Raw genomic sequence first — 27,752 nt, forward strand, 5'->3', positions numbered from 1 at the left:
AGACCAGGCTGGTCTCAAACTCACAAAGATCTGCCTGCCTCTGCGTCCCGAGTGCTGGGATTAAAGGCATGGGCCATCACCGCCCAGAGCATTTTGGACACGATACTCAACCTGTGTGGACATTTAGAGCACTAAGACTTTTCTTGTAATTGTGATTTCAATTCAGTTACCTAAGCCTTAAAATAATATTTTTTGTTAGTTTGTTTTATGAGACAGGGTTTCTCTGTATAGCCTAGGCTGTCCTGGACTTGCTCTGTAGACCAGGCTGGCCATGAACTCAGAGATCTGCCTGCCTCTGCCTCTCTGGTGCTGTGATTAAAGGCGTGTGCCCAGCAGGCACAATACTTTTTCTAGATAATGTAAAACCCTGATAATAATCCTTAACTCTATTTAAGCCTTCCTGTCTCTAATACTGTTGTTATTGGTACTTTAGTTCTCTACATATTTTCCATTAACTTATTTGTTTGTTGTTTATTGAGAGATTGAGAGAGAAGTGTGTGTGTGTGTGTGTGTGTGTGTGTGTGTGTGTGTGTGTGTGTGTGTATGTATGTATGTATGTATGTATGTATGTATTCATTTGAATTTAACTTTCAGGTTTTTCTTCCCTTCAGTGTCACTTTTCCATCTGCTTGAAGTAGCTGCCCTCAGTTTTATTTATCTGTTTGTTTACTTGTTTGTTTATTTACTTGAGATAGGGTCTCACTCACTGTATAAGCCAGACTGGCTTTGAACATCATCCTGTTTCTGATTCTTCAGTTGTTAACAGTGTATGCCTAATCAGAAGTACCTGTTTTTCTCATGTTTCAGTCTTCCTTTTTCTACTTATTGTTTCTCTGTTCTAAGATTTCTCTTTGATACTTAAAAAACAGATTCTAGCTTTCCAGTGAAATTCTCCATCTTGTACATATTTTAAAAACAGTTATTTTTTGCATTCTTTTAAGTGGTTTATTTTAGTTTTAGTTATGTGTGTATGTTTTTATCTGTGTGTTGGTATATGCATATGAGTACAGATGCTTGTGGAGGCTAGAAGAGGGCATCAGATGTCCTGGAACCAGAGTTATAGGCCGTTGTGAGCCCCTCACTCCAGTGCTGGGAACAGGACTCAGGTCTTCTGCAAGAACCTCAAAACCAGATGAGCAAAAAAAAAAAAAAAAAATCAAAATGCTGAGCCAATTTAAAGTTCAATATATAGAAGATCTTCTATAGTAACTTCTCTGTTTAGCTCTATAGTTTCTTTCTTTGTGTGTAGTAAAAAATTTTTAGTGTTGTGTTGCGTTTTTCAAAGATGTAAAATGAAAGTCTATCTATCTATCTATCTATCTATCTATCTATCTATCTATCTATCTATCTATCTATCTATATCTCTTTATCTTGAGGTTGGATCTCACTGTGTTGCTCTGGCTGATCTGGAACTCATTACATAGATCAGGCTAGCCTCAAATTAAGAAATCAGTTTGCATCTGCCTCTAGAGTTCACCAGGATGTCCAACCAACTTGCTTTTATAGTTTTTTTAAACATTTATTTTCTTTTTGAGTGCTGTGGTGCACATGTGGAGATAGAACACAATTTATAGTAGTTCTTTTCTTTACCATGTGAGTCTATGTTGTCAAACTTGGTGGCAAGTGTCTTTTCCTGTTAAGTGATTTCAACAGCCATTTAAATTGATTTTTTAAAAAGTCTTCTAACAAACATTCTTTGATTCTGAACCTCCTTAGCTGTAAATTTAAGGCTTTATTTTCTCTATTTTATATGTCTGGGTGTTTTGCCTGCCTGCATGTATATCTGTGTTCCATGCATATTCTTGGTGCCTGCAGAGACTAGATGAAGGTATCAGATCTCATGGAACTGAGTACAGGTGCCTAGGAGCTGTTGTGTTGGCTCTAGACATGGAACCTGATCCTCTGGAGAAGCAGCCAGTGCTTTTAAACCATGAGCTACCTCTTCAATTCCTACTTTTAAACAACAAGCCACCTCTTCAGTTCCTACTTGTAAAATTTCATAGGAAGTTTATGACAGAAGCCAGACTGTGTGTAGCTACTAAATCTTGTTTGGTAGATAACTGTTTTTGCATAGTAAAGGGGAACATTGACATATTGCATTATTACTCTGGACTTATCTTATTTTCTCTAGGTTATGCATTGTATTTTGTGTTTATTTCTGAAGGAGCTTCAGGCTTCTCACTTGATGTGTGCCAGCATTTAAATAATGGCAGTCAGAGTCGTGCATCGAAAGGTGGCTTTATTGTGAAAATTCACAGCCACTTTTTTTCCTGTTGTCATGCATAATAAATTTACTTTTTTTTACAGTGCTCTCTCAGAAGAGGAAAAGTCAACATTGCGTGCAGGGCTTATCACTAACTTTAATGAACCAATAAACCAGGTCAGTGACAAAATGAAAAAAAATGAAAGCTGAGAATATCCTCCCCCTCTTTTTTTTCCTCTTTCTGTCTCTTAAAGATACAGTCTTTGTGTAGTCCTGGCTGCCCTAAAATTTGATGCATAGGCTGTCATAGAATTCACAGGGGTCCACTTGCCTCTGTCTCTTGGAGTTCTGGGATTAAAGTCGTGTATCACCAAACATATTTTGTTTTGATATTAAAAGTAAAATCCTAGCTGTGTGTGGTGGTGCTCACCTAGATTCCTAGCATTTGGGAATTAAAGGCAGGAGAATCAGGAACTCATCTTTAGCTACACAGCAAGTTGGAGACCATTCTGAGCTACATGGTAACATGTCTTAATGCCTCCCCCTCCCCACCAAAACGATTAAAAGTCCTTACTGCTTCTGTTTGTGATGCTTATACACAGCTTCTCTGCTGGCTTTTCTACTTGCATCAGTTAAGATTATGGTTAGATTTGACAATTAATAACAAAACTCATGTTACTTTGCAGTATAGTTTATACTTTTTAACTTCCTTAGTTTTTAAGACAATATTTAATGGAAATCTTAAAGTAATTGCCCTTTTTCTCTATCTCTTAAAAGGTTTCTGTGTTTGTGCTGTTTTGTTTTGGGGAGGGATTCATTATATGGATCCCAGGGTGGCCTCTCTTGTAGTCACCCTGCCTCAGCTGTGCGTGCTGGGATTGCAGGCATGTTCCACCACACTGGTTATCGTAGTCCTACTCTCCATAAATTCATCTTTCCTAAACAGGAACACTTAGTGTGCAATTTGTTACATGCCTGAAACATGGGGGTATTAGACACCAGCAACCAATCTACTTCTTTATTTTGAAGACCAGGATTGGCTTTAGATTCTTAGTTACCACATCCTCAGTTCTCAGTACTCAATGGCAAATAACTCATAGATCATATAGTTTTATTTTTTCTCTTTCTCATAGTGTGAAACTTTCTTTTAAGAATAAATTAAATTTGTGTACAGGTTTAAAATTCTTAACTATTTTTAAAGTAATACTATTAATTATATTTGATGTAAAAATTTCCAGCACTGTATCTAATAGTGTTTCTAATGTAGTTTTATCATGACCTGTTAAGTTAGCAGTCCTTAACCTGTGGGTTGTGACCCCTTTGGGTTAGAACAACCCTTTTCAATGGGGTCACCTGCTAAGATCATTGGAAAACATCGGTATTTATAGTGTGATTCATAATAGTAGCAAAATTACAGTTGTGAAGTAGCAAAAATTGGCTGGGGGTCACCACAACATGAAAAACTGTATTAAAGGGTCGCAGCATTAGGAAGGTTGAGAACCACTTTGTTAGGTGTCATCTGTTTTTTGGTTCCTTGAAAAGAACATGAGGATAAGGAAGAATGGTGTTATTTCCTGGGGGTTGGTGGAAGGGTTTGAGCGATAGAGGGTAAAACATGGCATATTTGTCCTTTAATTATCTAGTAGCTGATGCTCATTCCTGTTCTTCAGGCAGTGCTGCTCAAACGTGTAGACAAAGACCACACTTACACTGTTATAGTTCAGGAACTCAGAGGAGTATATCTGTTAATAGTGATTTGAAATTAAAACCAGACTTTAAAAGGATTTATGAACTTAAAAATAATCTGTACTTCATATAAATAATAAGTTTTGGAAATGAACAATAACTATTCTCAGAACAAAATTATTTAATGAGAAGAGTAACTTTTTTCTCTTGAGTGTCTAGTATTGAAATGAGAACTTTGATTTCCACATACGCTTTTTTAAAAACTTTATCTGGATATATAATTTTTGCAAAAGTTGCACAAACAAAACCTAACTTGCTGGGGATGGTGACTTCACCTATAATCTCAGCACTTTAGAGACTGAGGCCATTCTGAGTTACATGTTAGGTCCCCTCACCCCACCAAAAAAACCTCAAGAAAGATTAAAAGAAATAGGAAGACTCATACTGATGTGTAATTAGAAAGTTTCATAGATCTTAGAGTCTGAATTATGCTTTGAGGAATACTGTCTTAAGTAGTTTAGGATAAGTTTAATCATATTTGTTAAACATAGTTAATTCCTAATTTTAAAACATGAGCATATTTTTACCCCTTGATTTCATAACTATTTCTGATGACTGCTTTTATTTCTCTTTAGATTGCAACTCAGATTGCAGTGCTGATTGCAAAAGTTGCTCGATTGGATTGTCCTAGACAGTGGCCTGAACTAATCCCCACTCTTGTAGAGTCTGTTAAAGTTCAGGATGACCTTCGACAGCATAGAGCACTACTTACTTTCTATCATGTTACCAAGACACTGGCATCGAAACGACTGGCTGCTGATAGAAAACTGTTTTATGATGTAAGTTATTTAACATAATTACATTTGATTATGAAAATAATGCTACTTGTATAAAGATGACTGCCATTTTACTTGTATTAATATTTTTGGAAAGATTATGAGTTCATCCTAATCTTAAACTGCAGTGATATGAATGGAAAGATCATCACTTAGGTGTCAGTGAGGATGGTTGGTTGATAGGTAACAGTTTGAAAACAAAATTAGTCTGAGGTTGTCAATATAGTTCAGATGTGATAATAAATCTCTTCAGGAAAGCAGTGGTAAAGGGAACAACCAGGCAGGTTCAGAGTTGAAATTCAGGAATTAGGGCCAGGCGTTGGTGGAGCACGCCTTTAATCCCAGCACTCGGGAGGCAGAGGCAGGCAGATCTCTATGAGTTCGAGGCCAGCCTGGTCTACAAGAGCTAGTTCCAGGATGGTTTCCAAAGTCACAGAAAAACCCTGTCTTGAAAAACCAAAAAAAGAAAAAAGAAAAAAGAAAAAAAAAAAAAAGAAAAGGAAAAAAAAAAAGAAATTCAGGAATTAGGATTGGCATGTTTACATAGTTGATGATGTAGAGATACAACCGAAGGATTATTGTATTAATTACTTTTCATGTCACAGTGATGAAATGCTCAACAGAAACAGCCTGAGGGAGGATTTATTTTGGCTCCTGGTTTAGTCCATTGTGGCAGAGAAGGCACCAATGTTGATGTTGGCAGGCATATATGGTGCAGGCTCTTTCAGATCTTGGTGGATCAGGGAGTGGAGAGTTCAGGCTAGTCTCCATCCTGCTAATTCTGCTAGCCTGGCCATAGTCCTAAAGATTCCGAATCTTTACAAAATAATACCACCAGCTATAGAATCAAGTATTCGTCATTTAGTTTTTAATCTTTAACTTTTTTGTTTTGTTTTTTTGAGACAGGGTTTCTCTGTGTAGCACTGGCTGTCCTACACCTCAGTTTTTAGACCAGGTTGATCTCGAACTCAAAGAGATCCATCTGCCTCTGCCTCCCAAGTGTTGGGGTTAAAGGCTTCTACCCCCACGCCCGGCTTATTTTTAAAGTTTTGATTAGACATGGTCTCTTGTAGTTCAGACTGGCCTCAAACTTGCAGTGTAGTTGAGGAAGACCTAATTACTGATATTCATGCCTCCACACCTAACTACTTCAAATTGTCCACATAGTTGAACCCATAGGGTATATTCCATTCAAACTGTATCAGAGTTGTTAGTTCTTTACAAAGTGTTACTTTCTTTACTGTTCTTGGTAAGGTTTTGGATCTGGTTTTCTTTGACCTTTTAAAATAGCAATTTTGTACTGTTAATGGTGACATTTTGGGCCGCACTATGTGATACTATTGAATTTGAAGGTGTTTTTGTGTCGTGCTTTCCTTTGGTAGTTATGAAAAGCAGCATATAATTAGCTTGTGATAGAGCTCAGAAAACTAGGTATCAATAGAAAGTTGTTTGTTTTGTGCCATTCTTTTCCTTCTCTTAGTGTACTGTATCACTCAGGTTTTTCCCTGGAAGATTGTAAAGTCTCTTCTGCTTCCTCATTTAGCGTGTGGTTAAAGCGCCTCTCCCAGGCCTTCTGACAGCTGCTCTTCCTCAAGCTCCTCCTCATGTTTTCTTTCCTCTTCCTCCTCTTGTTTTTAAAATAAAGGATGCTTTGACACAGGTACAATCCAGAACACCTGACGTATTCTTTTTTTTTTTAAAGGTTTATTTATTTATTATGTATACAGTGTTCTGTCTGCATGTATGCCTGCAGGCCAGAAGAGGGCACCAGATCTCATTACAGATGGTTGTGAGCCACCATGTGGTTGCTGGGAATTGAACTCAGGACCTCTGGAAGAGCAGTCAGTGCTCTTAACCTCTGAGCCATCTCTCCAGCCCCACCTGACATACTCTAAAGGTTGTAAAGTTAAGATGCTTTATTTATTCCTAGAGGAGATACCTAGCTGTCCATGGACAGGAATAATCAAAGACCTGGCAGCTTGAGGAAGATAGGCAGTTTAATGGAGGGATCCTAGAACAGAGAGTTCTAGAAGAGAGTCTTTGGGAAGCTTTTATTCTTCCACAAAAAGCTAGCCAACTTTTTGTCCTTGAAGACTATTTTGTCCTTGGTGTACAGTGGAGTGCCTCTTCTTTGAGGATAGTTTAGGGAAATGGGGAGAAAAGAAGTAGGTATTTTGGGGCTGTCTCCCATGTTTAATACAATTGTTTTTGACAGGTGCAGTGGGGTGTATATGTAATCTCAGTTACATATTGGCTAAAGGCCGAGAGTCACTTGCGGCTAGGAGGTGTAGACTACTTTAGACAACATAACAACAAAATAAAATGAGGCGGCAGCAGCAGTTAATCCACATTAATATTCAGTCTTTCAGTAACTGATGAAGAGGTTTCAGAACAACACTTTTGAGGTTGTGGCATACAAATCTCCTCCCTCTTCCCTTCTGTTTCTACTTTCCCTTCCTTCTCCCCAACCCAGACTGGCGTCAAACATGTTAAACAGCCAAGGGTGACTGTAACTCCTGCTCTTGTCTCCACCTCTCAAATGTGAGGATTATATGCATGTCACACCATGCTGGGCTTTCTAGATAGTAATTCTTACAAAGTTTAAGCTAGGATTCTATTTTACTAACTTTATTTTTACCTATTGGTTTAAATATCATGTCATGTTCATCTAAGAATGTTGTGTAAAAGGAATTCTCTTTGATAATCATAGGGTTGGCTACTTTACTGTTCTTTGTCATATTAACTTCTGTTGTTATTTTATTTTAAAACTTTTGTTTTTGTTTTGTTTTTTTGAGACAGGGTTTTTCTGTGTAACAGCCCTGGCTGTCCTGGAATTATTTCTGTAGACCAGGCTGGTCTTGAACTCACAGAGATCCACCTGCCTCTGCCTCCCAAGTGCTGGGATTAAAACCTTTTTAAGGATTATTTTCATTGTATATGTATGAATGTTTTGGCTCCATGTATGTATGTATGTATACTGTATGTGTGCCTATGTTCTTGTAAGTCAGAAGTGGCCATCAAACCCATTGGAACTATAGTTACAGATGGTGGTGAACCATCATGTGGGTTATGGAACTCAAACCTGGATTCTCTTCAAGAACAAGTTCTCTTAACTACTACTGAGCCATCTCCTCTACAGGGCCTCATTTCCTATTCGGTTTGGAACTCACTATGTAGGTAAGACTGGCCTCAAATTCACAGAGAGCCACTTGTCTCTGCCTCTCAAGTGCTGGGATTAAAAGCATGCACCCCAACTCCCAATTGTTTTTGCTTTACTTCTGGTAATCAGGATTAAAGTAATGGATAGTTTATCTACGCAAGTATTTCTTTGAATTTTCCTTACCTTTTCCCCACTTCTAACTTTTCAACTTTTGGCTTGCTTTTCTATGGAAAGATTCTCAAAGTCAGACATGTAGATCATTCTGGGTTACAGCTAACATTTATTAAAGATTACCCATCAATAAAAGTTTGAATTACTTTGGCTTTTTAAAGCTATAGTCTTTCCTTATATGTTGCTTTGATTTTCAGATACTTGTTTTTAGCCTAGGCAATCTCTTAAGTGACTTTTCTGTAGTGTGGTTTGAGTTCTTCTTCTGAAATGCAGGTCTACCTGGTATCTGATACTAAACTCGGTGGACAATTGATCACATTGTGGTGAATGTTCACTTAATTTTCTCAGATCACCGCACTGCCATTTTTGTTGTAGTTCTGCTAATTAGCCTAGAAAACTGCATATGGTGGTTGGTGCTTAGTAACGGTTAAATGAATAATCAGGCTGAGGATATAGCACAGTAATTGAGTGCTTACTTGCCTAGCAACTATTAGGATCTGGATTCAGTTCCAAGCACTTCAAAAACAAAGTACCCCCAAAATAATAAAAGAGTCATGCTCTTAGAATATTTAAGCTGGGCATGGTGGCACATGCCTTTAATTCCAATACCTTAGAGAGGCTGAAGATGGTGGATCTCTGTGAGTTAGAGGCCAACCTGGCCTCTTTGTGAGTTCCAGGACAGCTAGGCCATGTAGTAAGACTGTGTCTCCAAAAGAAAAAAAAAAGAAAAGAAAAAAGTATAAAACAAGATTTTATGGAACCTCCCAAGTGCTGTGTTCAAAAGTGTGCACCACTGCCACCCAGCTAGCTATGTGAAAAATATGGCCTGCAGAGATGGCTTAGCAGCAGTTAAGAACACTGACTGCTCTTCCAGAGGCTGGGAATTCAATTCCCAGCAACAGCATGGTGACTCACAACTCTCTGTAATCTGGTGCCTTCTTCTGGCCTGGAGGCATACATGCAGACAGAATACTGTATACATAATTGTATACATAGTTGTACTTGTTGCTGTAGGAAATAATGTAGGGCATACTTCAAACTGCTGCCTGCTGCTCAGTGTTCCATTGACTTTTCTCCCTCCTCCCATATTTAAATAGATTAATTTATTTTTAAGAGTAACATTGCAACTGGGCAAGTAGTGGTGCACTCCTTTTATTCCCAGCACGAGGGAATTCCAGGACAGCCAAGCCTACAAAGAGAAAGCCTGTCTGGGGGGGAGGGGAGGAGTTAAAAAAGTTCCTTGCCAGGCGTTGGTGGTGCACACCTTTAATCCCAGCACTAGGGAAGCAGAGGCAGGCAAATCTCTGTGAGTTCGAGGCCAGCCTGGTCTACAGAGCAAATTCCAGTACAGCCTCCAAAACCACAGAGAAACCCTGTCTCGAAACCCCCCACAAATAATAATAAAATAAAAAGGTTCCTTGTAGTCTTAAAATTATTAAAATAATAGTACTTTTAGTGCTAGACATGTAGCTGTTTTGTGGAATACTTGCTTGCATTTACAAGGTCCTTGGTTTAATTACAGTCACTAGGAAAAAATGTACAGTTTTGGCTTTCTTTTTAAGTCAGTTTTAAAATTTCATTTAATGCAAAGTTCAAAACTTACAGAAAAATTAAGAATAAAGATGAGCTGTTGTATAGCAGTTGCTTAAATTAACTATCATCACCGTTAGTTTTGCTTTATTTATTTATTATTTGTTTACCCCTTTTTTTCAGAAAGGGTTTCTCTGTGTAGCTATGGAGCCTGTCTGGCATTTGCTCTGTAGACCAAGCTGGCCTCAAACTCACAGAGATCCGCCTGCTTCTGCTTCCCTGAGTGCTGGGATTAAAGGCATGGGCCACCACCACCTGGGCTTGCTTTATCATTTTTGTCTTAAGCTTTTTAGAGTATAAAAATGGTACTTTATTTATAAATTCCTTCATATTCACCTGTAAGATAGTGTTGTTTTGCTCTGAGCATATTTTATTTTTTAAATTTAAATATTACAACATTTCCCCCTTCCCTTTCTTCCCTCCAATTCCTCCTCTTCTCCAAGTCTTGACCTCTTTTTCTTTGTAATTGTTACACACAACCTAGTCAGTCATTTAATGTTATTTGTTTTTTTGTTTTTTTTTGTTTTTTTTTTTTTTTGGTTTTTCGAGACAGGGTTTCTCAGTATTGTTTTCGAGGCTGTCCTGGAACTCGCTCTGTAGACCAGGCTGGTCTCGAACTCACAGAGATCCACCTGCCTCTGCCTCCCGAGTGCTGGGATTAAAGGCATGCGCTACCGCCGCCTGGCTTATTTAATGTTATTTGTATCTATGATTTTAGGCTGACTACTTAGTATTAGATAGTCAGCTGAAGGGCTCATTCCAGAAGAAAACTGTTTCACTCCCTCTCAGCCTCGGTTGCCCATAGTTCTTTGTCTAAGAGTGAGGCTCTGAGATTTCCTCTACCGTGTTAGCATGTGTATTGTCTAAGAGTGGGGCTCTGAGATTTCCTCTACCGTGTTAGCATGTGTATTGGTGTTGTACTTTCAGGTTTTTTCCTAATGGGAATTCTGAGGATAATGGATCTGAGTATCTAAGAATACTTGAAATGCTCAGAAAAAAAAATTAAACTCGCTTTCTATATTGAAAGCAGTTAAGTGTGTGCTTCTCAGCTAAATTCAGCAAACTGTCAGTGGGTGGCACTCTGTCTTCTATTTAGAAAGAAAACCCAACCAATTGGAGTTTGGGCAAACCAGTTCTCAAGAGTGTTTTATCACATAGTTTATTTGTGTCGTGTTTCACTGACGTACTTCCCTTGCTGTGCTGTTTTAGAAGAAAATGTGCAAGAAAGATTTTTATTCCTCCTACCAGATTTTACTTCATAATTTTTTCTTTTCCAGTTGAGTCTTTGTAAGCAGGCATCCATCAGTTGAAGGCTCTGGAGCAGATAGCTTGTGGATATCATAGTGGGCAGCGGTTTCTTTCTTTAAAGCTGCCTTCCCTGGTTTTACAGTAGGACTGAAAATTGTTGAAAATAGGTGAAATACTTGTCAAAAATAGTCATAGTAAAAATGACTGTCCAGAAGGTACTACGAGAGGAGGGTTCACAGTTAGGAAGAGAGGTTGAGCACAAGGCTGAATGTAGGAAACATGGGAGTTTATAGTCAAAGAGTCAGGAGAGGGTGCGGGAGGTGGTATTGGCTGGAAGTTACTAGGAGGAAACCCGGGGGTGGCAGTTTCTGTTTAAATTTACCTAACAGGATCCTGCTTCTGAAGGCAGGCCAGAATGATGAGATACTATCGGGATTGTAGAGGTAAGGAACCTAACCAGATATTGAGAGTGATCAAGATGTCTATGGGATGGGGGTCTGACTATACCATTCTCAGAAGATTTTTGCTTAAACTGTACAATGCAGAGTTTTAAAAGTCCATGCATGATTAGGAAAGGGATTTAGGAGAGCCTGACTAAAGTTTAATCAAGGAGAAGCTGTTTGTTGAAGAGTGATATGATTGCTTCTACACTGTAATCATCTATTTGAGTAGCAGTGTGGATTACCTTAAAAACTCTTAAATTGGAGCTTTAGTACATGTCTGATGTCCTTACTATGGGTACTTTGCTCCAGATCTGGACTACAAAATAAGGAATATGAAGGAGAAACTTTTTTTTTTTTTTTTTTGGTTTTTCGAGACAGGGTTTCTCTGTATTGTTTTGGAGGCTGTCGGTCCAGCCTGGCCTTGAACTCACAGAGATCCGCCTGTCTCTGCCTCCCGAGTGCTGGGATTAAAGGCGTGTGCCACCACCACCCGGCAAGAACAAACATTTTTATACTGTTCATTTATTTCCATCCAAAGTGGTCTATTGTCCTCATTCAGAAATACTTGCTGTATGCCAAACATGTTACTTAAACAGCTTTTTATTGAAATAGTAAATTTCAATAAATAATAATACTTTTTAGGAGTAGAAAAAGGGAAAAATAAAAAATAGAAAAATAAGAGAGAAAAGAATAGATTAAGATCTTTATCATTGCTAGGTGGTGATGGTACACACCTTTAATCCCAGCCCTCTGGATCTCCAGGACAGCCAGAGCTACACAGAGAAATCCTGTCTCAAAAAACAAACAAAGCAAAAAACAAACAAGAAAGATAATTGTCCTTATTATCTATATTTAAAAATTTTTTTGAGATAGTATCTCACTGTGTTGCTCAGGCTGGCTTGGAACTTAGGATCTTCCAGTCTCAGCCTCCCAGTTACCTGGGATGTATATGCTCAACTTTGACCACTGTTGCATAGTCTAGGTTGGTCCTGAATAACTGATTCTCCTGCCTTTATCTCCCTACTCATCTTAATAGCTGTATTTTTTTTTTATGATGACAGGGTCTATTTTGCATCCCTGGCTGCCCTAGAACTCACTATGTAGATCAGGCTGGCCTTGAACTCACAGAGATCCACCTTCCTCTGCCTACAGGGTGTTGACATTAAAGATATGCATCACTACACCTGGGCACTATCTATAACTCTTACTGCCTTTTTATTATTGTGTATACATGCATGATGTGTTTGGCCATGAATGTACCACAGTATGCATGTAGAAGTCAGAGGACTATATTGTGGAGTTGGTCTTTCTCTTCTTTCATTTTATGTGGGTTTGGAGATCCAACTTGCTGGGCCATCTCACAAACCCTCTTTTGCTTTTGGAGACAGGGTCTCAGTTACTCAGACTTCCCTCAAACTTACCGTGCAGCTGAGACTAGACTTGAACTCCTGATCTTCCTCTATTCTTCTCCCAATTTAGCCATTCTTATGATTGCCTGAATTGCTAGACTTTCTTACACATGTTTTTAGAGTCAGGTTTTAAACGTAAAGGGTTTTGTGGAACAAACAGAATTTTATTTTAATAACTTTGATTCAACCATGAAGAAAATGTTCCTTTTATCCCAATCTTTTGATTAGGATATGTCATTTTGACTTTGGGGCTTTTATATTTAGTGTAATTTGCACTCTGTGCAAATGGTAAATTTTGGTAAAGCAGTATTCTCCTGTGTCTTAGTTAAGGTGTCTATTGCTGAATAGAGATACCATAACCACAGCAACTCTTATGAAGGAAATCATTGAATTAGGGCTGGCTTACAGGTTCATGGGTCAGGATGTTGGAGAAGGAGCCTAGAGTTCTACATCTGGGTTGGCAGGCCTGGCTTGATCATTGAAGTGACTCTTCTCCAACAAGGCCACACCCACTAAATGTGCCACTCCCTAGTGACCAAGTATTTTCAAATCTGTGAGTCTTGGGGAATCATGCATATTCTTTTTTCGTTTTGCTTTGTTTTTTCTTTTTCTTTTTTGATTTTCAAGACAGGTTTTCTCTATGTTGTCCTGAGCCATTCCTATTCAAATCACCACACCTTAATACCAGAACTAATACTTAAAAATTATAATAGTTAAGACTGTCTTGCTCTTTTGTTATCCTTATAAAACACTTAACATAAATCTTACATGATTTTGAAATGTACTGGTCATTCTGGGTGTCCCGAATTTTCCTTAATATTTTTTGCCTTCTTGGGGCTGGAGAGATGGCTCAGTGGTTAAGAACACTAGCTGGTTTTCTGGAGGTCTTTAGTTCAATTCCCAGCAACACAAGATGGCTGTAACCACCTGTAAGGAGATCTGGTGCCCTCTTCTGGCCTGCAGTGATACATGCATTCAGAACACTGTATACATAATAAATAAGTAAATCTTGTGAAAAACTGCCTTCTTGAGCAAATGTCAGTTTCTGTGTGGCTCCTTCCCTCCCCCCTCTTTCAAGCTTTTTTTTTTTTTTGAGACAAGGTTTCTTTGTATTGTTTTAGAGGCTGTACTGGAACTCGCTCTGTAGACCAGGCTGACCTCGAACTCACAGAGATCCACCTGCCTCTGCCTCCAGAATGCTGGGATTAAAGGCATGTGCCAACAGCGCCCGGCAAGCTTTTTGTTTTTTAGATTTGTTATGCAAAGTGTCTGTCTGCATGTATGTCTGCACACTAGAACAGGGCATCAGACCTTATTATAGATGGTTGTGAGCCTCTATGTGGTTGCTGGGCATTGAACTCATGAACTCTGGGAGAGTAGTCAATACTCTTAATCTTTGAGCCATCTCTGCAGCCCAAGTTAACTCTCTTTTTTAAGCTTAATCTTGTATTAGTGTATTTATTAATGACAGGGTCTCAGTGTGTAGCTCAGCCTGGCCTCAAGTGTGAGATTCTCTTTCCTTAGTCTCGTGGGTACTGAAGTTAAGTGTGAACCAATTTGAAGTTAAGTGTGAACCAATTCACCTAGTTTAATTGTTTTTTAAATTGTGCTTCTTTTGTTTGTTTTTTTTTGAGATGGGAGTCTCACTGTGTACGGCCGGCTGACCTATGATTCTTCTGCCTTAGCCTCCCTAGGATAAATACTGTTTCAAGAGACTAATTCTTTAGGCATGTGTCTGTGTGTGTGTAAAGCAATAGCCAGTAAGCACTACAACCATTACTGTGTATTGTAGTTGAAAATCTTTGAAGCATCACCATCAATACTTTTTTTTTCCAGACAGGGTTTCTCTGTGGCTTTGGAGGCTGTCCTGAAACTAGCTCTTCTAGACCAGACTGGTCTCGAACTCACAGAGATCTGCCTGCCTCTGCCTCCTGAGTGCTGGAATAAAAGGCATGTCCTACCACCACCTGGCCATCATCAATACTTTTTAGCTCTTTCAAATCTCACTGAAGATGTGTTTGTTGTTGTAAGACAACAATGTAATCGATTTATAGTTGTAATTTATTATTAAACAAGTGACAAGTGCAACTTGATGCTTTTTCTTGCAGTTAGCTTCTGGAATTTATAATTTTGCCTGTTCTCTGTGGAATCATCATACAGACACATTCCTGCAGCAGGTTTCTTCTGGCAATGAATCTGCAGTCCTCAGTTCACTAGAACGAACACTACTATCCTTAAAAGGTACTGTCAAACAAACAAGAGATCATCTTTGAATGCTGAGCTTCCGCACAGTTGCCAAGTAGTTGCTCGGGACAGAGTTCTTTCTCAGTTGCACTTGGGAAAATGGGTTGATTTCTCTGTAAGATAAGAACTAGAGAGCTTTTTTTCTTTTCTGAGAAACTTCTTTTCAAATGATAAATTGTGTGTTACTATGGTTTCAGGCCCCTGAGCATGCTTCTTTCTTGTGCTTCCATTTTCCCTTATGCTTCTCATTCTGGACCCCACTTTTACCATTGTCCTGTTAAGGTTCCAGTTTTACAGGCTTGGTTAAATGGTATCTCTCAATCTCTTTTCCTCGATCTTTGATGTTTGTGCCTCACGCTTGCCTGGATTTTAGGAGATGGCAGTAGGGATGCTATTGGCATATTATTTCCTATACCATGTTTGTGGGTGTTCTTGTAGCTTCATTTCCATTTTACCTTCCATGACCCAAGTTACTTATCTTACTGAATAAAGCTCGTGGTTCTTTTGCCTTCTGATCCACACATTCGTCGGTTTATTATCACTACCCACCCAGTCCTCTTCCTAAATCCAGTTCTGGTGGCTGTCTGTGGTTTTTTTTTTTTTTTTTGTTTTTTGATTTTTATTTTTAATTAGGTTTTTCCTCTTCCTGAGCCCTGCTTTGCATTCTTTACAGTTTTATTTTATAAAGATCTTATAGATCTCTAATCATGCTCAGCACCATACCTTGGAATGTCATTGTGCATTCTTGGCACTTACTGCCTGAGTGTCTGCACAACCCCCAAACTGAACCCATGTTGGTGTGAATAAATGTGTGAATGGTTTTAAAGGACTATCCACATTTTAAAGAAATTGGGTTGTAGACAATCAAATGCCTAGCTTAAATTTTTTTTTTCGTAAACACGGGCTGACCTGGAACTCAGTATACAGGCAACCCAGGCTGGTCTTGAACTCACAGAGGTCTAACTTTCTCTGCTTCCTGGGTTCTGGGATTAAAGTTGTACACTACCACACCCAGCCTAAATTTAATTTTAATACATGGTCTTTGGGCTCATGAATACTATCTAGTAGATAATTATACAGTAATATAGATAACAATGCTTATTTAATAAAGTGACTTTAATTTTGTCTTGGGCTGGAATGAGGCCCAAGGTTAGTGTGTTTGATTAGTATTCAAGAGGCCTTGTCTTCTAACCTCTTCTTCCAGATCGTCTCATGCTATCATCCTTGTTGTGGAATTGTACTATTTTACATATATTACATTATTGAATTCTTTAATAATTATCAAGTCAGATGGAGTAACCACATTTTCCACGAGGAAAGTGGATATAGAAAAATTGCCCTAAGAAATACAGATACTGAGAAAGGACTTAAACCTAGCTCTGACTCGAAACCCATTACCTTAATCGTCTCTGTATACAAGGATTTGAGTTACCATGAGATGTAATACTCATAATTAAGTACTCTAGTCTATTCCAGATACGGAAAGAGTGTAGTTTTACATTGTTTTTAGGAGACACCCTATATTTTCATATAGCCTAAAGTTGAAGTTTTTAGTTGTATCTTAAAATTTCTAAGAATTAATTACTCTTAGTTTCAATAAGTCTTACTAACAGTTATATATCTATTGTAGCTACATGTGAGAACAAACATTGCTTATTTTGTTCAGAAGAGGGCTTTGCACTTTACCAAATGACTCAGGGGTTACCTGTCTTTATCTACTGAGTGAGAAAACAAATATCTTTGAGCTTGATTCATTATAATTATGATTGTAGTAGAATAAAATATGAAGAGATATAGGTCAAATGAAAACTTTCTTTGCTTTTCAGTGCTGCGTAAGTTAACTGTGAATGGATTTGTGGAACCTCATAAGAATATGGAGGTGATGGTAAGAAACAGAAAGGATTTATGACAAGTGACTTTGGCAAAGTGTTTGGTGCTTTTCTGACTGTCTTACAGCTTACCTTTTTATCTGCCATTGATTTGGAACAGTTTTAAATTATTTGGCCATATTGGTTTTGTTGTGGTTTCTACCATTCTCTGTATGTTATAGTGAATTTTATAGTTGTTTGCTTTTGCCAGGCGTTGGTAGCACACGCCTTTAATCCCAGCACTTGGGAGGCAGAGGCAGGCGGATCTCTGAGTTTGAGGCCAGCCTAGTCTACAGAGTGAGTTCCAGTACAACCTCCAAAGCAATACAGAGAAACCCTGTCTCGAAAAACCACCACCAACAAAAAAGTATAGTTGTCTGCTTTTAACATATCAAAGTGGCTGTTATATAAAGGAGGGGAAATGGGCCTAGGGTATTTTCCATTTTGTTAGATACACCAACAGTGTTAATTTGAATTTAAGTCAAAGTGAATTCCTATAGATTCATTCTAACCCTCAGTTAAGTCTTTAATTTTTTAAATATATTTAAAAATGAAACATTTTTTTTCTCTTCATACCAGTAATATATAATCTTTACAAGAAGTTTGATGAATAGATACAGTCAGTTATACGGTGCTTGCCTTCACATACTTAAGGCCCTGTGTTAGACTCCTAGCACTGCAAAATGAAAACTATCTTACATTCTTTTGCTGTGATCAAACACCATGAGCAAAGCAACTCATCAGAGAAAGCGTTTAACTGGGCTTATGGTTTTAGAAGTCCACGGTGCAGCAGAGGTTTTTTGACAGGAGCAGCTGAGAGTTCACATCTAGATTTGTAAGCAAGAGGCAGAAAACACTAGGATGGCATGAGTCATTTGAAACCACTAAATCAGTTCCACAAACTGGGGACCAAGTATTTAAACCTATAATCTATTGGGGAGTATTCTTATTCAAATTACTACAACCCATAAATAAACTGTGTATAAACTTTATGTGTGTGTAACAACCTTATACAATCCCATATAAGTTCTTAATCCTAGTTACTGTTCTATTGCATGATAAAGGCAGCTTATAAGCAAAAACATGTAATTGGGGGCTTACTTACAGTGTCTGAGAGGTAGTTCATGATCATTGCAGGAAACATGGTAGCAGGCAAGCAGGCAGGCATGGCATTGAAGCAGCAGTAGCTGAGAGCTTACGTCCTGGATTATAGGCAGCAGTTGAGGGAGAGTTGAATGGGCCTGGCATGGGCTTTTGAAACCTCTAAAGCCTCCCCTTAGTGACATCATCCTTCAACAAGGCCACATCTCCTAATCTTTCCTAAACACTCCACCAACTGAAAACCAAACACTCCAATGAGACTGTTGGGACCACTTTTATTCAGATCACTACAGTTGTACTATATATTCACTGTTGATATATAGATATCTGTTTTCTCTTCTGTGTAAAAGCATATAGCTATGTGATTTCTGCTTAAATATAAATTAGTTTTCATGATGAGTTTAGCTCAATTTACGTGTTCTGTGGGGATACTTTGGGGGCCTTCATGGAGTTGAGGGAAGTAGTACATTGAGTTAGGGTCTTTAAAAAGATATTAAAGAGGTTAACTATTATGCTCCTATTGAAGATTTGCTTATGATGAGGGGTTGTTGCTAAGCATAATGCACACCTGTAATATTTTCTTGGAGTGATCTGACAGGAAGCCTGCAAGTTTGAGGCCAGATTGGGTAACTTAGCAAGACCGAATCTCGAAAAGGTGTGAGAATGTAGCTTAGTGATGTAGCACTTGCCTAGCATATAAAGGCCATGAGTTTGTTGTATTCATGATCCTTCTCCTTAGTCTCTGGTATGTTGGCCTTCTAGGCATAATTGACCACACCTAGCTCTCTCAGCCCCTTTTATAAAAACTACATGCTGTATGTTTTAGTATCCTTGACAAAAAGCACGAGGTTATGTTTATAACAGATACTTTGAGACATTTTAAAATATATTCTTTTCCAGGGTTTTTTACATGGAATATTTGAACGTCTCAAACAGTTTCTGGAGTGCAGTAAGTACTTCCATTGTAGGTTTGACTGTAGAACTAACATTCATTACTGTTTATTAACACCTGGTATTAATGAGGGTGTTAATTATAGATTAGTGAATTACTTCTAATTCATCAACAGTTTCTACTCTGTATATGCAAATCTGTAGATAATGATTTGTCTCAGTGTCACATTTGGACATACTGAGGTCTTGGAAATGGAAAAGATCTTGTATGGCTAGAATGTGTGTCTTAGAAGTTGTTAATTAACTATTGAGGCTCATCAGAAGCTAGTTTTTCCTTCATATACCTGTCTTACTTGACTCTAGAGGAAACCCTTTTCTGGAAGTTTGTGTTGTGTTTTCATTCCTTCCTTTAATTAATACTACTACCCTGGGCATAATAATTTTATGTTTAAGAAGTAATAAGTGTATAGTATGTTCCAAGTCCTATTTAGATTCTTGTAGATTATCTCTTTTAGTATAGTTTATATATCACTATGACATTAGTGTCCTTCCTTAAATTATACTTTGTGCAATTTTTTTGTGATCCAAAGCCCCTCAAAGAAAATTTAACACTGTTTGTGTTGTACTTCTATTGGTGACCTGTTATCCTGTCTCATTCATATACATAATTGTGAACATACCTTTGCTTGGGATTCACTTGTGCTCTCTGTCTCTCTGTCTCTCTGTCTCTCTGTCTCTCTGTCTCTCTTTCTCTCTTTCTCTCTTTCTCTCTCTCTCTCTCTCTCTCTCTCTCTCTCTCTCTCTCTCTCTCTCTCTCTCTCTCGTGTGTGTGTATACAATGAGTATATTTAGACACTTGCAATCTGAATCTTAATCTCATTTGTAGGGTTGTTGATTACTTCATGCCTGTCATTTTTAATTAAGCAAATACTCTGTTGGACTCATTGCCAGGCATTTTCTTGTATCATGTAGTTAATTTTTTAAAGACAACAGGTCACTTTGCTCTGGTCATCACCAAGAGAGTAACAAAGTTAGTTGAATGAGATATATGTCAAAGCAGATTATAGAAAGTGATTAGAGAGCGAAGGAATTGAATGTATAAAATTAAGTGGAAGACTTTTCAGAATAAATTTGTTGTAAAGTATGACAAAATGATAATACATTATTAGGTACTTTGTTATTTGAAAAATGTTTCAAACATAGCTGATTTAGTCTTTAAAATGTGATTTGTAATTTGTTGCTAAATTATCGCCTTATTTAAAAATGTGTTCACTTTATATTTTAGGATTAATTTTGCCTATTGTAACATTGATGAGTACTTTATTAGGTACAAATCTTGCTACTGCTTTTTCAGTCATTAATTTCTTTTTTTTTTTTTTTTTTGGTTTTTCGAGACAGGGTCAGTCATTAATTTCTTATGTGAAATATCTTATTTTTGTTGAAGTTTTTAGGCTTTTTGTAATTTTAAAGACTATTAAATACTTGAATTGTATTCTTAATAGGTAGAAGTATAGGTACAGATAATGCGTGTCGAGATAGACTGGAAAAGACCGTCATTCTTTTTACTAAAGTGGTAAGTGATTTTTTCTGTTATGTATGTCTTTTCAAGTAAAATATACCCTCACATTTAGAAAGGAAAATATATTTGTAGTAGTGTTTGCTTTAATGAAAGGAAACATGTTTTGAGTCTTCATTGGAAAACTGAAGATTACCTTTACCTTTGTATTTTTAAACTTTAAGAACACGTATAATCATTAAATACATGCAGGATGTCATAGCGTGTAAGTCATTTTGATGTAAAAGAATCAATTCTAGCTGGTTAAGTAGTGGTTGATGCCTGGCCTAGCATGCACTAAGCCTTCGGTTATGTTATCAGCACTGGGAAAAGAAAATCAACTCTGATGAATAGAAAGTTGATTTTTCTAACGTCCATTGTTCTTAGATCTATTAGAAAACTAAGGGGAAAAAAGGAAGAAGCAGTTCAGCCAGAAGTGGATCAGATGCAGCTGTCATCTATAATATCACAGAGTATATTCAGAATGAATATCAGATTATTATCACAACTACCACATCTTTTGAATGGAATTTATGGTACTGTGCTAAGCAATGCATATAAATGCTTGATAAAGTTCAGTTTTATATAATAGTTTATGAAAATTAGGACTTGGAGAATTGGAAGAAATAAAAAGAATTGTGTTATATTACGTAGAAAGCCTTTTTGGAGACTATTTGCATACAGAATAGGTACTTGAAGGTGGTCAGAATATGTTTTTCTTTTATTGATGCTGTAGCATGAGGGTTAGATTTGAATGTCAATTGTCTTCATTTCTTAAATTCTAGGTAACATCAGTCATCAAAATCAAATGAATTTAACCTTTAAAAACCCAATATAAAGCTGACTTACTATGTTCATTCATTCATTTACTTACTTAGTTATATAGTTTGAGAAAGGGTCTCTGTTTAGCTGACAGACCTAGAACTCACTGTGTAGACGACCAGGCTGGGATCAAATTCAGAGATCCGCCTGCTTCTGCCTCCTGAGTGCTGGGATTAAAGGCATGCATCACCAGTCCTGGCTTGATTTAGATTCTGAACACAAAGCAAACAAAAAGGAAGATGAAGTTAAGTCAGAGGGGCAGTGTGTTTCACTGACTCCTGCCTGCCTCTCTGCTGCTAGTTCCTGCTAGCAATCAGATCGTAGATGAGGGAGATTTCTTCTTTATAAAGGATCCCAGCACACAATGTAAGGGAAATGTATAATACCATTTTATAGTTCCTAAAGAAGTAATAGATGCAGGCAAGGGCCATTACTGGCTGTTTAGAAAGGCTGCTGAAGAGTTTTGGTTGCTCATTTTCTAGCTAGCCTTGCATATAGAGAGCCAACATTATGCACATAGTCTCTTTTAGAAACCACATTGGTTACTTACTAGACTGTTGGGTTTCTTAGTTCTCTTAGCTCTGTAATTTATTCTACTTTTCAGAACAAGTAGTCAGTGATAATTTCACTTAGGACATTTATATTCATGATCTCCGTTTTTTTTGCTAAAACTTTAAAATTGGAACATTTCAAACATTGGCCAAATAGAATTGAGTAGCTGAGGCCTCTCAGCTTCAGCAACTGTCAATACATAGTCATAGTCAGTCTTTTTTTTTTTTTTTTGCCTGGAGCTCATGAGGTTTTTCAGGCTGCCTTGAATTCTTGCCTCTGCCTCTACTGACATTAAAGGTGTCTTCTTGTTCTCTTTTATGTTCTTGCTTCTTCTCCTGACCTTTGCTGATTATTTTAAAGCAAATCCTAGATAAGATTCCAGTAGCTCCAGTTAGCCAGCCTGTCTGCCTGCCTGCCTTGATCTTGATAGTTAGCTAAGGACAATATTGAACCTCTGATCCTCTTGCCTCTGCTTCCCAAGTGCTAGGATTACAGGTGTGCACCACCACCTTTGGGAGCTTTTCCTCCTTGCTACTTGTTTGTTAAGATAACAAGTACTTTAATGTAGCAATTAAAAAACAATTTCATTTATTTACTTGGGATAGGAGACAGGATTAGTATGCCATAGATTCCATGTGGATGTCATTAAATGACTAACTGAAGTTGGTTCTTTCCTTCTGCTGTGTAGGTTCTGGGGACTGAACTCAGGTCTTCAGGTTTGGCAGCAAGTACTTTTACCTGCTTCGTCATCTTGCCAGCCCCTTCTGTAGCATTTGACTACTTATAACCTCATGTGTTATTTAACATGTTCATTGTCTCCATATTTCACGTTCACCTTTAAAACATATGTAGTTAGATATGGACTTGGTCACAGTCAGGTAATTTGCTGGGGGACAGGCTTTGGTAAGACTACTTCCTGTTGGTACTGTGTCTGATACTAACTCATATTCGAAGACAGCATCCGGCTCTCTGTGTGCATGGTTGGATTGATGAGGGAGCTCTTACAGCTTTTGGGCAACCTTTTTACTTTCCCTGTGAACAACTATTACTGCCCAGAACTTAGACAGTGATAGCATTCTCATTTTGTTACTTCTTTCATATTCATTAGCTGTAAAGAGGACATTTTTCTTAAAAACTATTTGATATCTCAAAATATGTTTCATAGGAAAGGCAATCTTATTTCTAATGACTTCCTCTCACTATTTTTAAAATTCTGTATTATATATATATCTGATTTTTTTAATATCATATTTATTCATTGTTACCAAGTTAACTATGATGGGTCTTTTTGATCCATATATTAGCAATACTAGAGAATTCTTTATGAGGTATATTTTGGGAAGAATCTATGTTTTATGACATATTCCAAGAAGGATTATAGTGTATGTGAAACTGGTTTAACCTGGAGTTCTTATGAAGGTTTAAAGCTAGCTAAATATTTATTAGTAAGTTTATAATTGGAGTAATATATTCTATAGATTTTGTACAAAATACCATTGAAACTTTTTACTTTATAGCTCTTGGACTTCTTGGATCAGCACCCCATTTCATTTACTCCTCTAATTCAGAGGTCACTGGAATTTTCTGTGAGCTATGTTTTTACTGAAGTTGGTGAAGGCGTTACATTTGAGCGATTCATTGTCCAGTGCATGAATCTTATTAAGATGATTGTCAAAAATTATGCTTATAAGCCGTCCAAAAATTTTGAAGGTAATACTCCACTGTTTTAAAAAAAATGTTTAATTTAAATGTGATGTAATTACTATTTTGATATAATTTTCTTAATTCATTTTAATCTGAGAAACAAACCTATTGGCATGTGGAATGAGAATTTACAACTTAATTTGTTAAAACTGGCTTTTAAATGGGCAGATCATTTATATTTACTGAGCTGTTTTGTAGATGATTTGAAGCTTACACAGTTTAAGAATTGTATTCCAGCCGGGCGTTGGTGGCGCACGCCTTTAATCTCAGCACTCGGGAGGCAGAGGCAGGCGGATCTCTGCGAGTTCGAGGCCAGGCTGGACCGACAGCCTCCAAAACAGAGAAACCCTGTCTCATAAAACCAAAAAAAAAAAAAAAAAAAAAGTATTCCATAATGCCACTACAGCTCCTGTTGTACTCCTTACTATTTATAGAATAACATTTTTCTGACTTCTTATGAAGTTGAGTTGCTTGTAGACACGGCTGAATCGTGTGCCTTGCTATTTGAAATGCTTTCATGTGTAGGTGTCATGTAGATGAGGAAGTCTTGTAGAAGGAGGGAAGAAGGAAGAGGTGGATCGGGAGAGAGGTCATTTTGTATGTTGGGACAACGTTGCACTTGTGTATAAACTATAGTACTTAAGATGGAGCTAGACTGATGGATTGATCTATTCCAGATAATAGGAAGGGTGCCTTTAAGATGTATTCATAATAAATACCAAGAGATCATACTGAAGTATGTCTTTTCTTCTGAAAGTCTATTTTTCATTTCAGTTATAAGATCTAGCTTAGAGAGAACGTCTATTAACTGGGAAATTTTATTTTTCTAGATAGCAGCCCTGAAACAATTGAAGCCCATAAGATTAAGATGGCATTCTTCACGTATCCCACATTGACAGAGATATGTCGAAGATTAGTCTCTCATTATTTTCTATTAACTGAAGAAGAACTGACAATGTGGGAGGAAGACCCAGAAGGCTTTAGTAAGAATTAATTTTTCAGTTTTCACAGGACTTGTCTCTCTCTTTCATAAACAAATATGTGCTTGAATGATAGGGGCAAAACCATTGCATTTAACTGCACTTCTGGTCTTGGTCCTCCCTCCCTCCCTCCCTCCCTCCCTCCCTCCCTCCCTCCCTCCCTCCCTCCCTCCCTCCCTCCCTCCCTCCCTCCCTCCCTCCTTCCCTCTCTGCCTCCCTCCTTTGTACGGGTAGCTCTGACTGTCCTGAAACTCACCATACAGATCATGCTGGCCTTGAACCTGCCTCTGTTCCCAAGTGCTGGGATTAAATGTGTGTGCCACTACACCTTTGGCTTTTTAAAATTCAGTTTGGAGTTCCAGTGGTGCAGTTGTTTAATGTGTGTGCTGCTACATGATTAACTTGTATTGAACCCAGGGCCTCACAGATACCAAGCATGTCTTCTACCCCAAGCCTGTTTTTTTTTTTTTAAAGATTTATTTATTTATTATGAATATAACATCCTGCCTCCATGTATGTCTGCAGGCCAGAAGAGGGCATCAGATCATTACGGATGGCTGTGAGCCACCATGTGGTTGCTGGGAATTGAACTCAGGACCTCTGGAATAGCAATCAGTGTTCTCAACCTCTGAGCCATCTCTCCAGCCCTGTTTTTTTTTTTTAAATTACATTTTATTCATTAGTAGCTACATGTGCCTCCATAGAGGCTCTACTGCTCTCCAGGTCACAGGAATGGGACTCTGGTAGTCAGGTTTGGCAATAAGCACTGTTACCCTCTGAACCACATGCATACCCCAGAGAATTTTTTTAACTGTTAAAATGCTTGCTATTTTCTTCCGTTTCCATATTCCTTAACAGTTCTGTCTGAATTTTCGTATTTGATAGATGAGTAGCATAAGTCTGCCAAGGTCCTTGTTATAGAAAATAAAAGAATCCTGTGTCTAATAAAATGTCTACGTGGCCTGTAGAGAAGGCTTACCGAGTATACTGTTACAGTTGCACAGTTCGTCCTTTTCTTCCCTAACTAGGATCTTATTTTTCTCTTAATGTAGTATATATAATTTCATAATGTAGAAATGAATTTGATTTTTTTTTTTGTTTTTGAGACAGGGTTTCTCTGTGTAACAGCACTGACCTGGAACTCACTTTGTAGATAAGGCTGGCCTTGAACTCACAGAGATCCACCTGCCTCTGCCTCCCGAGTGCTGGGATTAAAGGCGTGCGCCACCACTGCCTGTCTTTCTATTTTAAATATTTTATTTAGAGACAAGGACTTACTATATTGTCTTGGCTGGTCTGGAATCCACCATGTAGACCAGCCTGGCTTTGTTGTGGTAAGTGTAACAAATTTTAACTTGAGAATCATGACTGTAAGCATTAAAATGATTCTCAGGGCTATAATGCCATATTGTGTATTGACTTGTAATGGGGAAACACAGGAAGGTTGAGCTTTCTTCCACTAAGAACTTTTTCCCACAAATTTTTTTCAGGAAAGCAAGAGTGCTCCAAAGGGATTTAATGAGCAGTTCATGGAGATTGTAAAGTACACAAATGTGATTTGTAGCAGGAGGAAAGGAGTCTATATAATCTCCAGTTCTCAAGGATGTGGATTTAGTGTTAGGTGTCATACAGTCCACATGAATGTTATGCTTTTGGAAACATCACTCTGGTGTTTCTGGAGAGCATCATTTGTCATGTTTTTAATTGCAGCAGTGGAAGAAACAGGAGGAGACTCTTGGAAATACAGTTTGAGGGTGAGTATTAATGGAAAGAAAAGTTGATGGGGAAAACACTATGGACAGAATTAACTGTTTGTAATTGCAAAAGTATTCCAGATAAAATTAATTATGTTATGGATTTTAATCTAAATTTTTTATTAAGATGGGGGTGGTAGACTATTTTCTTTGTTAATAAACTTATTTAGGAAATAATTGTCGTTGCACAAATAGAAAATATTTAAATGAAACCTGCCACTTTTGCATTAGAATGATCTCCTTTAGATATTTTCTTGATAAAGTTCTTTTTGATAGCCTTTTTATTTATTTGTTTTGGTTTTTCGAGACAGGGTTTCTCTGTGTAGCCCTGGCCTCCTGGAACTCTCTCTGTAGACCAGGCTGGGCTTGAACTCAGAAATCTGCCTCTTGAGTGCTGAGATTCAAGGCATGTGCTACCATCACCAGGTTGATACCTTGGTTTTTTCCTTTGCTTGTTTTTTCGAGACAGTGTTTCTCTGGGTAACATTTCTGGCTGTCCTGGAACTCACAGAGATCCTCCTACTTCTACCTCCTGAGTGCTGGGATTAAAAATGTGTACCACCACCACCCAGAGATACCTTACTTTTTAGTAAAGTATTTTTTATTGTTTTACAGTTTTATACACTAATATAGTAATATGCTATGTTACTTTTATACTTAGTGTGATTCTCAGAGATCAGCCTATTGCTTTCAGCTGTAGGATATTTTTAAAACACATTTATTGATAAGATACAATATTATCTTTAAGAATATTTGTAAAAAGGTCCTTAGTAGAGATCAGGCTAACCTTGAACTTGAAGAGATATGCCTCTTTCTGTCTCCTACATGCTAGGATTAAAGACATGTGCCATCACATACATGGCTTTTTTGATTTATTAAGACAGGGTTTCTCTGTGGCTTTGGAGGCTGTCCTGGAACTAGCTCTTGTAGACCAAGCTGGTATTGAACTTACAGAGATCTTACTGCCTCTGCCTCTCTGCCTGAGTGCTGGAATTAAAGGCAAGCGCCACCACTGCCTGTCTTTCTATTTTAAATATTTTATTTAGAGACAAGGTCTTACTATATTGTCTTGGCTGGTCTGGAATTCACCATGTAGACCAGCCTGGCTTTGTTCAGAGAGCTGGCTGTTTCTGTCTCTCAAGTATTGGCATGCTTGGCAAGATTTTACTTTTATTTTAAATTGTATGTATGTGTATGTGTGTATATATAATGTATGTATGTATATATATGTATGTATATAATGTATGTATATATGTGTGTTTGTATGTATGTATGCATGTGTGTATGTGTATATGTATATGTGTGTGTGTGTCTGAGTGTAGATATGTGCATATCAGTGTAGTACCCATGAAACCAGAAAAGGATATTGGTCTCCTGCGGTTGGAAATATAGGCAGTTGTGAGCTGCCTGGTGTAGATGACTTTTAAAACAAATTAAAACAAAATGTGTATGCACATGTTTTGCCTCCATATATTCTGTGCATCTCCTGTGTGTCTGGTACCTAACGAGGCTAGAAGATGGTGATGGATCCTCTG

At 37.8% G+C, this 27,752-nt stretch overlaps 1 protein-coding gene across 3 annotated transcripts in view; it reads left to right on the forward strand.

Annotated features, from left to right (window-relative positions):
• The window catches only part of Ipo11 (importin 11), a 138,766-nt gene that overhangs the window by 16,745 nt on the left and 94,269 nt on the right, over positions 1-27,752 (forward strand). For all 3 annotated transcript variants that reach the window (XM_040728881.1, XM_040728879.1, XM_040728880.1), the window contains exons 4-12: positions 2,308-2,380; positions 4,525-4,728; positions 14,855-14,987; positions 16,817-16,875; positions 18,860-18,908; positions 20,353-20,423; positions 23,297-23,489; positions 24,314-24,466; positions 26,174-26,217. In XM_040728881.1, the coding sequence (XP_040584815.1) occupies positions 2,308-2,380; positions 4,525-4,728; positions 14,855-14,987; positions 16,817-16,875; positions 18,860-18,908; positions 20,353-20,423; positions 23,297-23,489; positions 24,314-24,466; positions 26,174-26,217 (979 nt within the window). The remainder of the gene's footprint in view (positions 1-2,307; positions 2,381-4,524; positions 4,729-14,854; positions 14,988-16,816; positions 16,876-18,859; positions 18,909-20,352; positions 20,424-23,296; positions 23,490-24,313; positions 24,467-26,173; positions 26,218-27,752) is intronic.

The sequence above is a fragment of the Mesocricetus auratus genome, unplaced genomic scaffold (assembly GCF_017639785.1).
Source record: "Mesocricetus auratus isolate SY011 unplaced genomic scaffold, BCM_Maur_2.0 Super-Scaffold_100020, whole genome shotgun sequence".
In the NCBI taxonomy this organism is placed as follows: domain Eukaryota; kingdom Metazoa; phylum Chordata; class Mammalia; order Rodentia; family Cricetidae; genus Mesocricetus; species Mesocricetus auratus.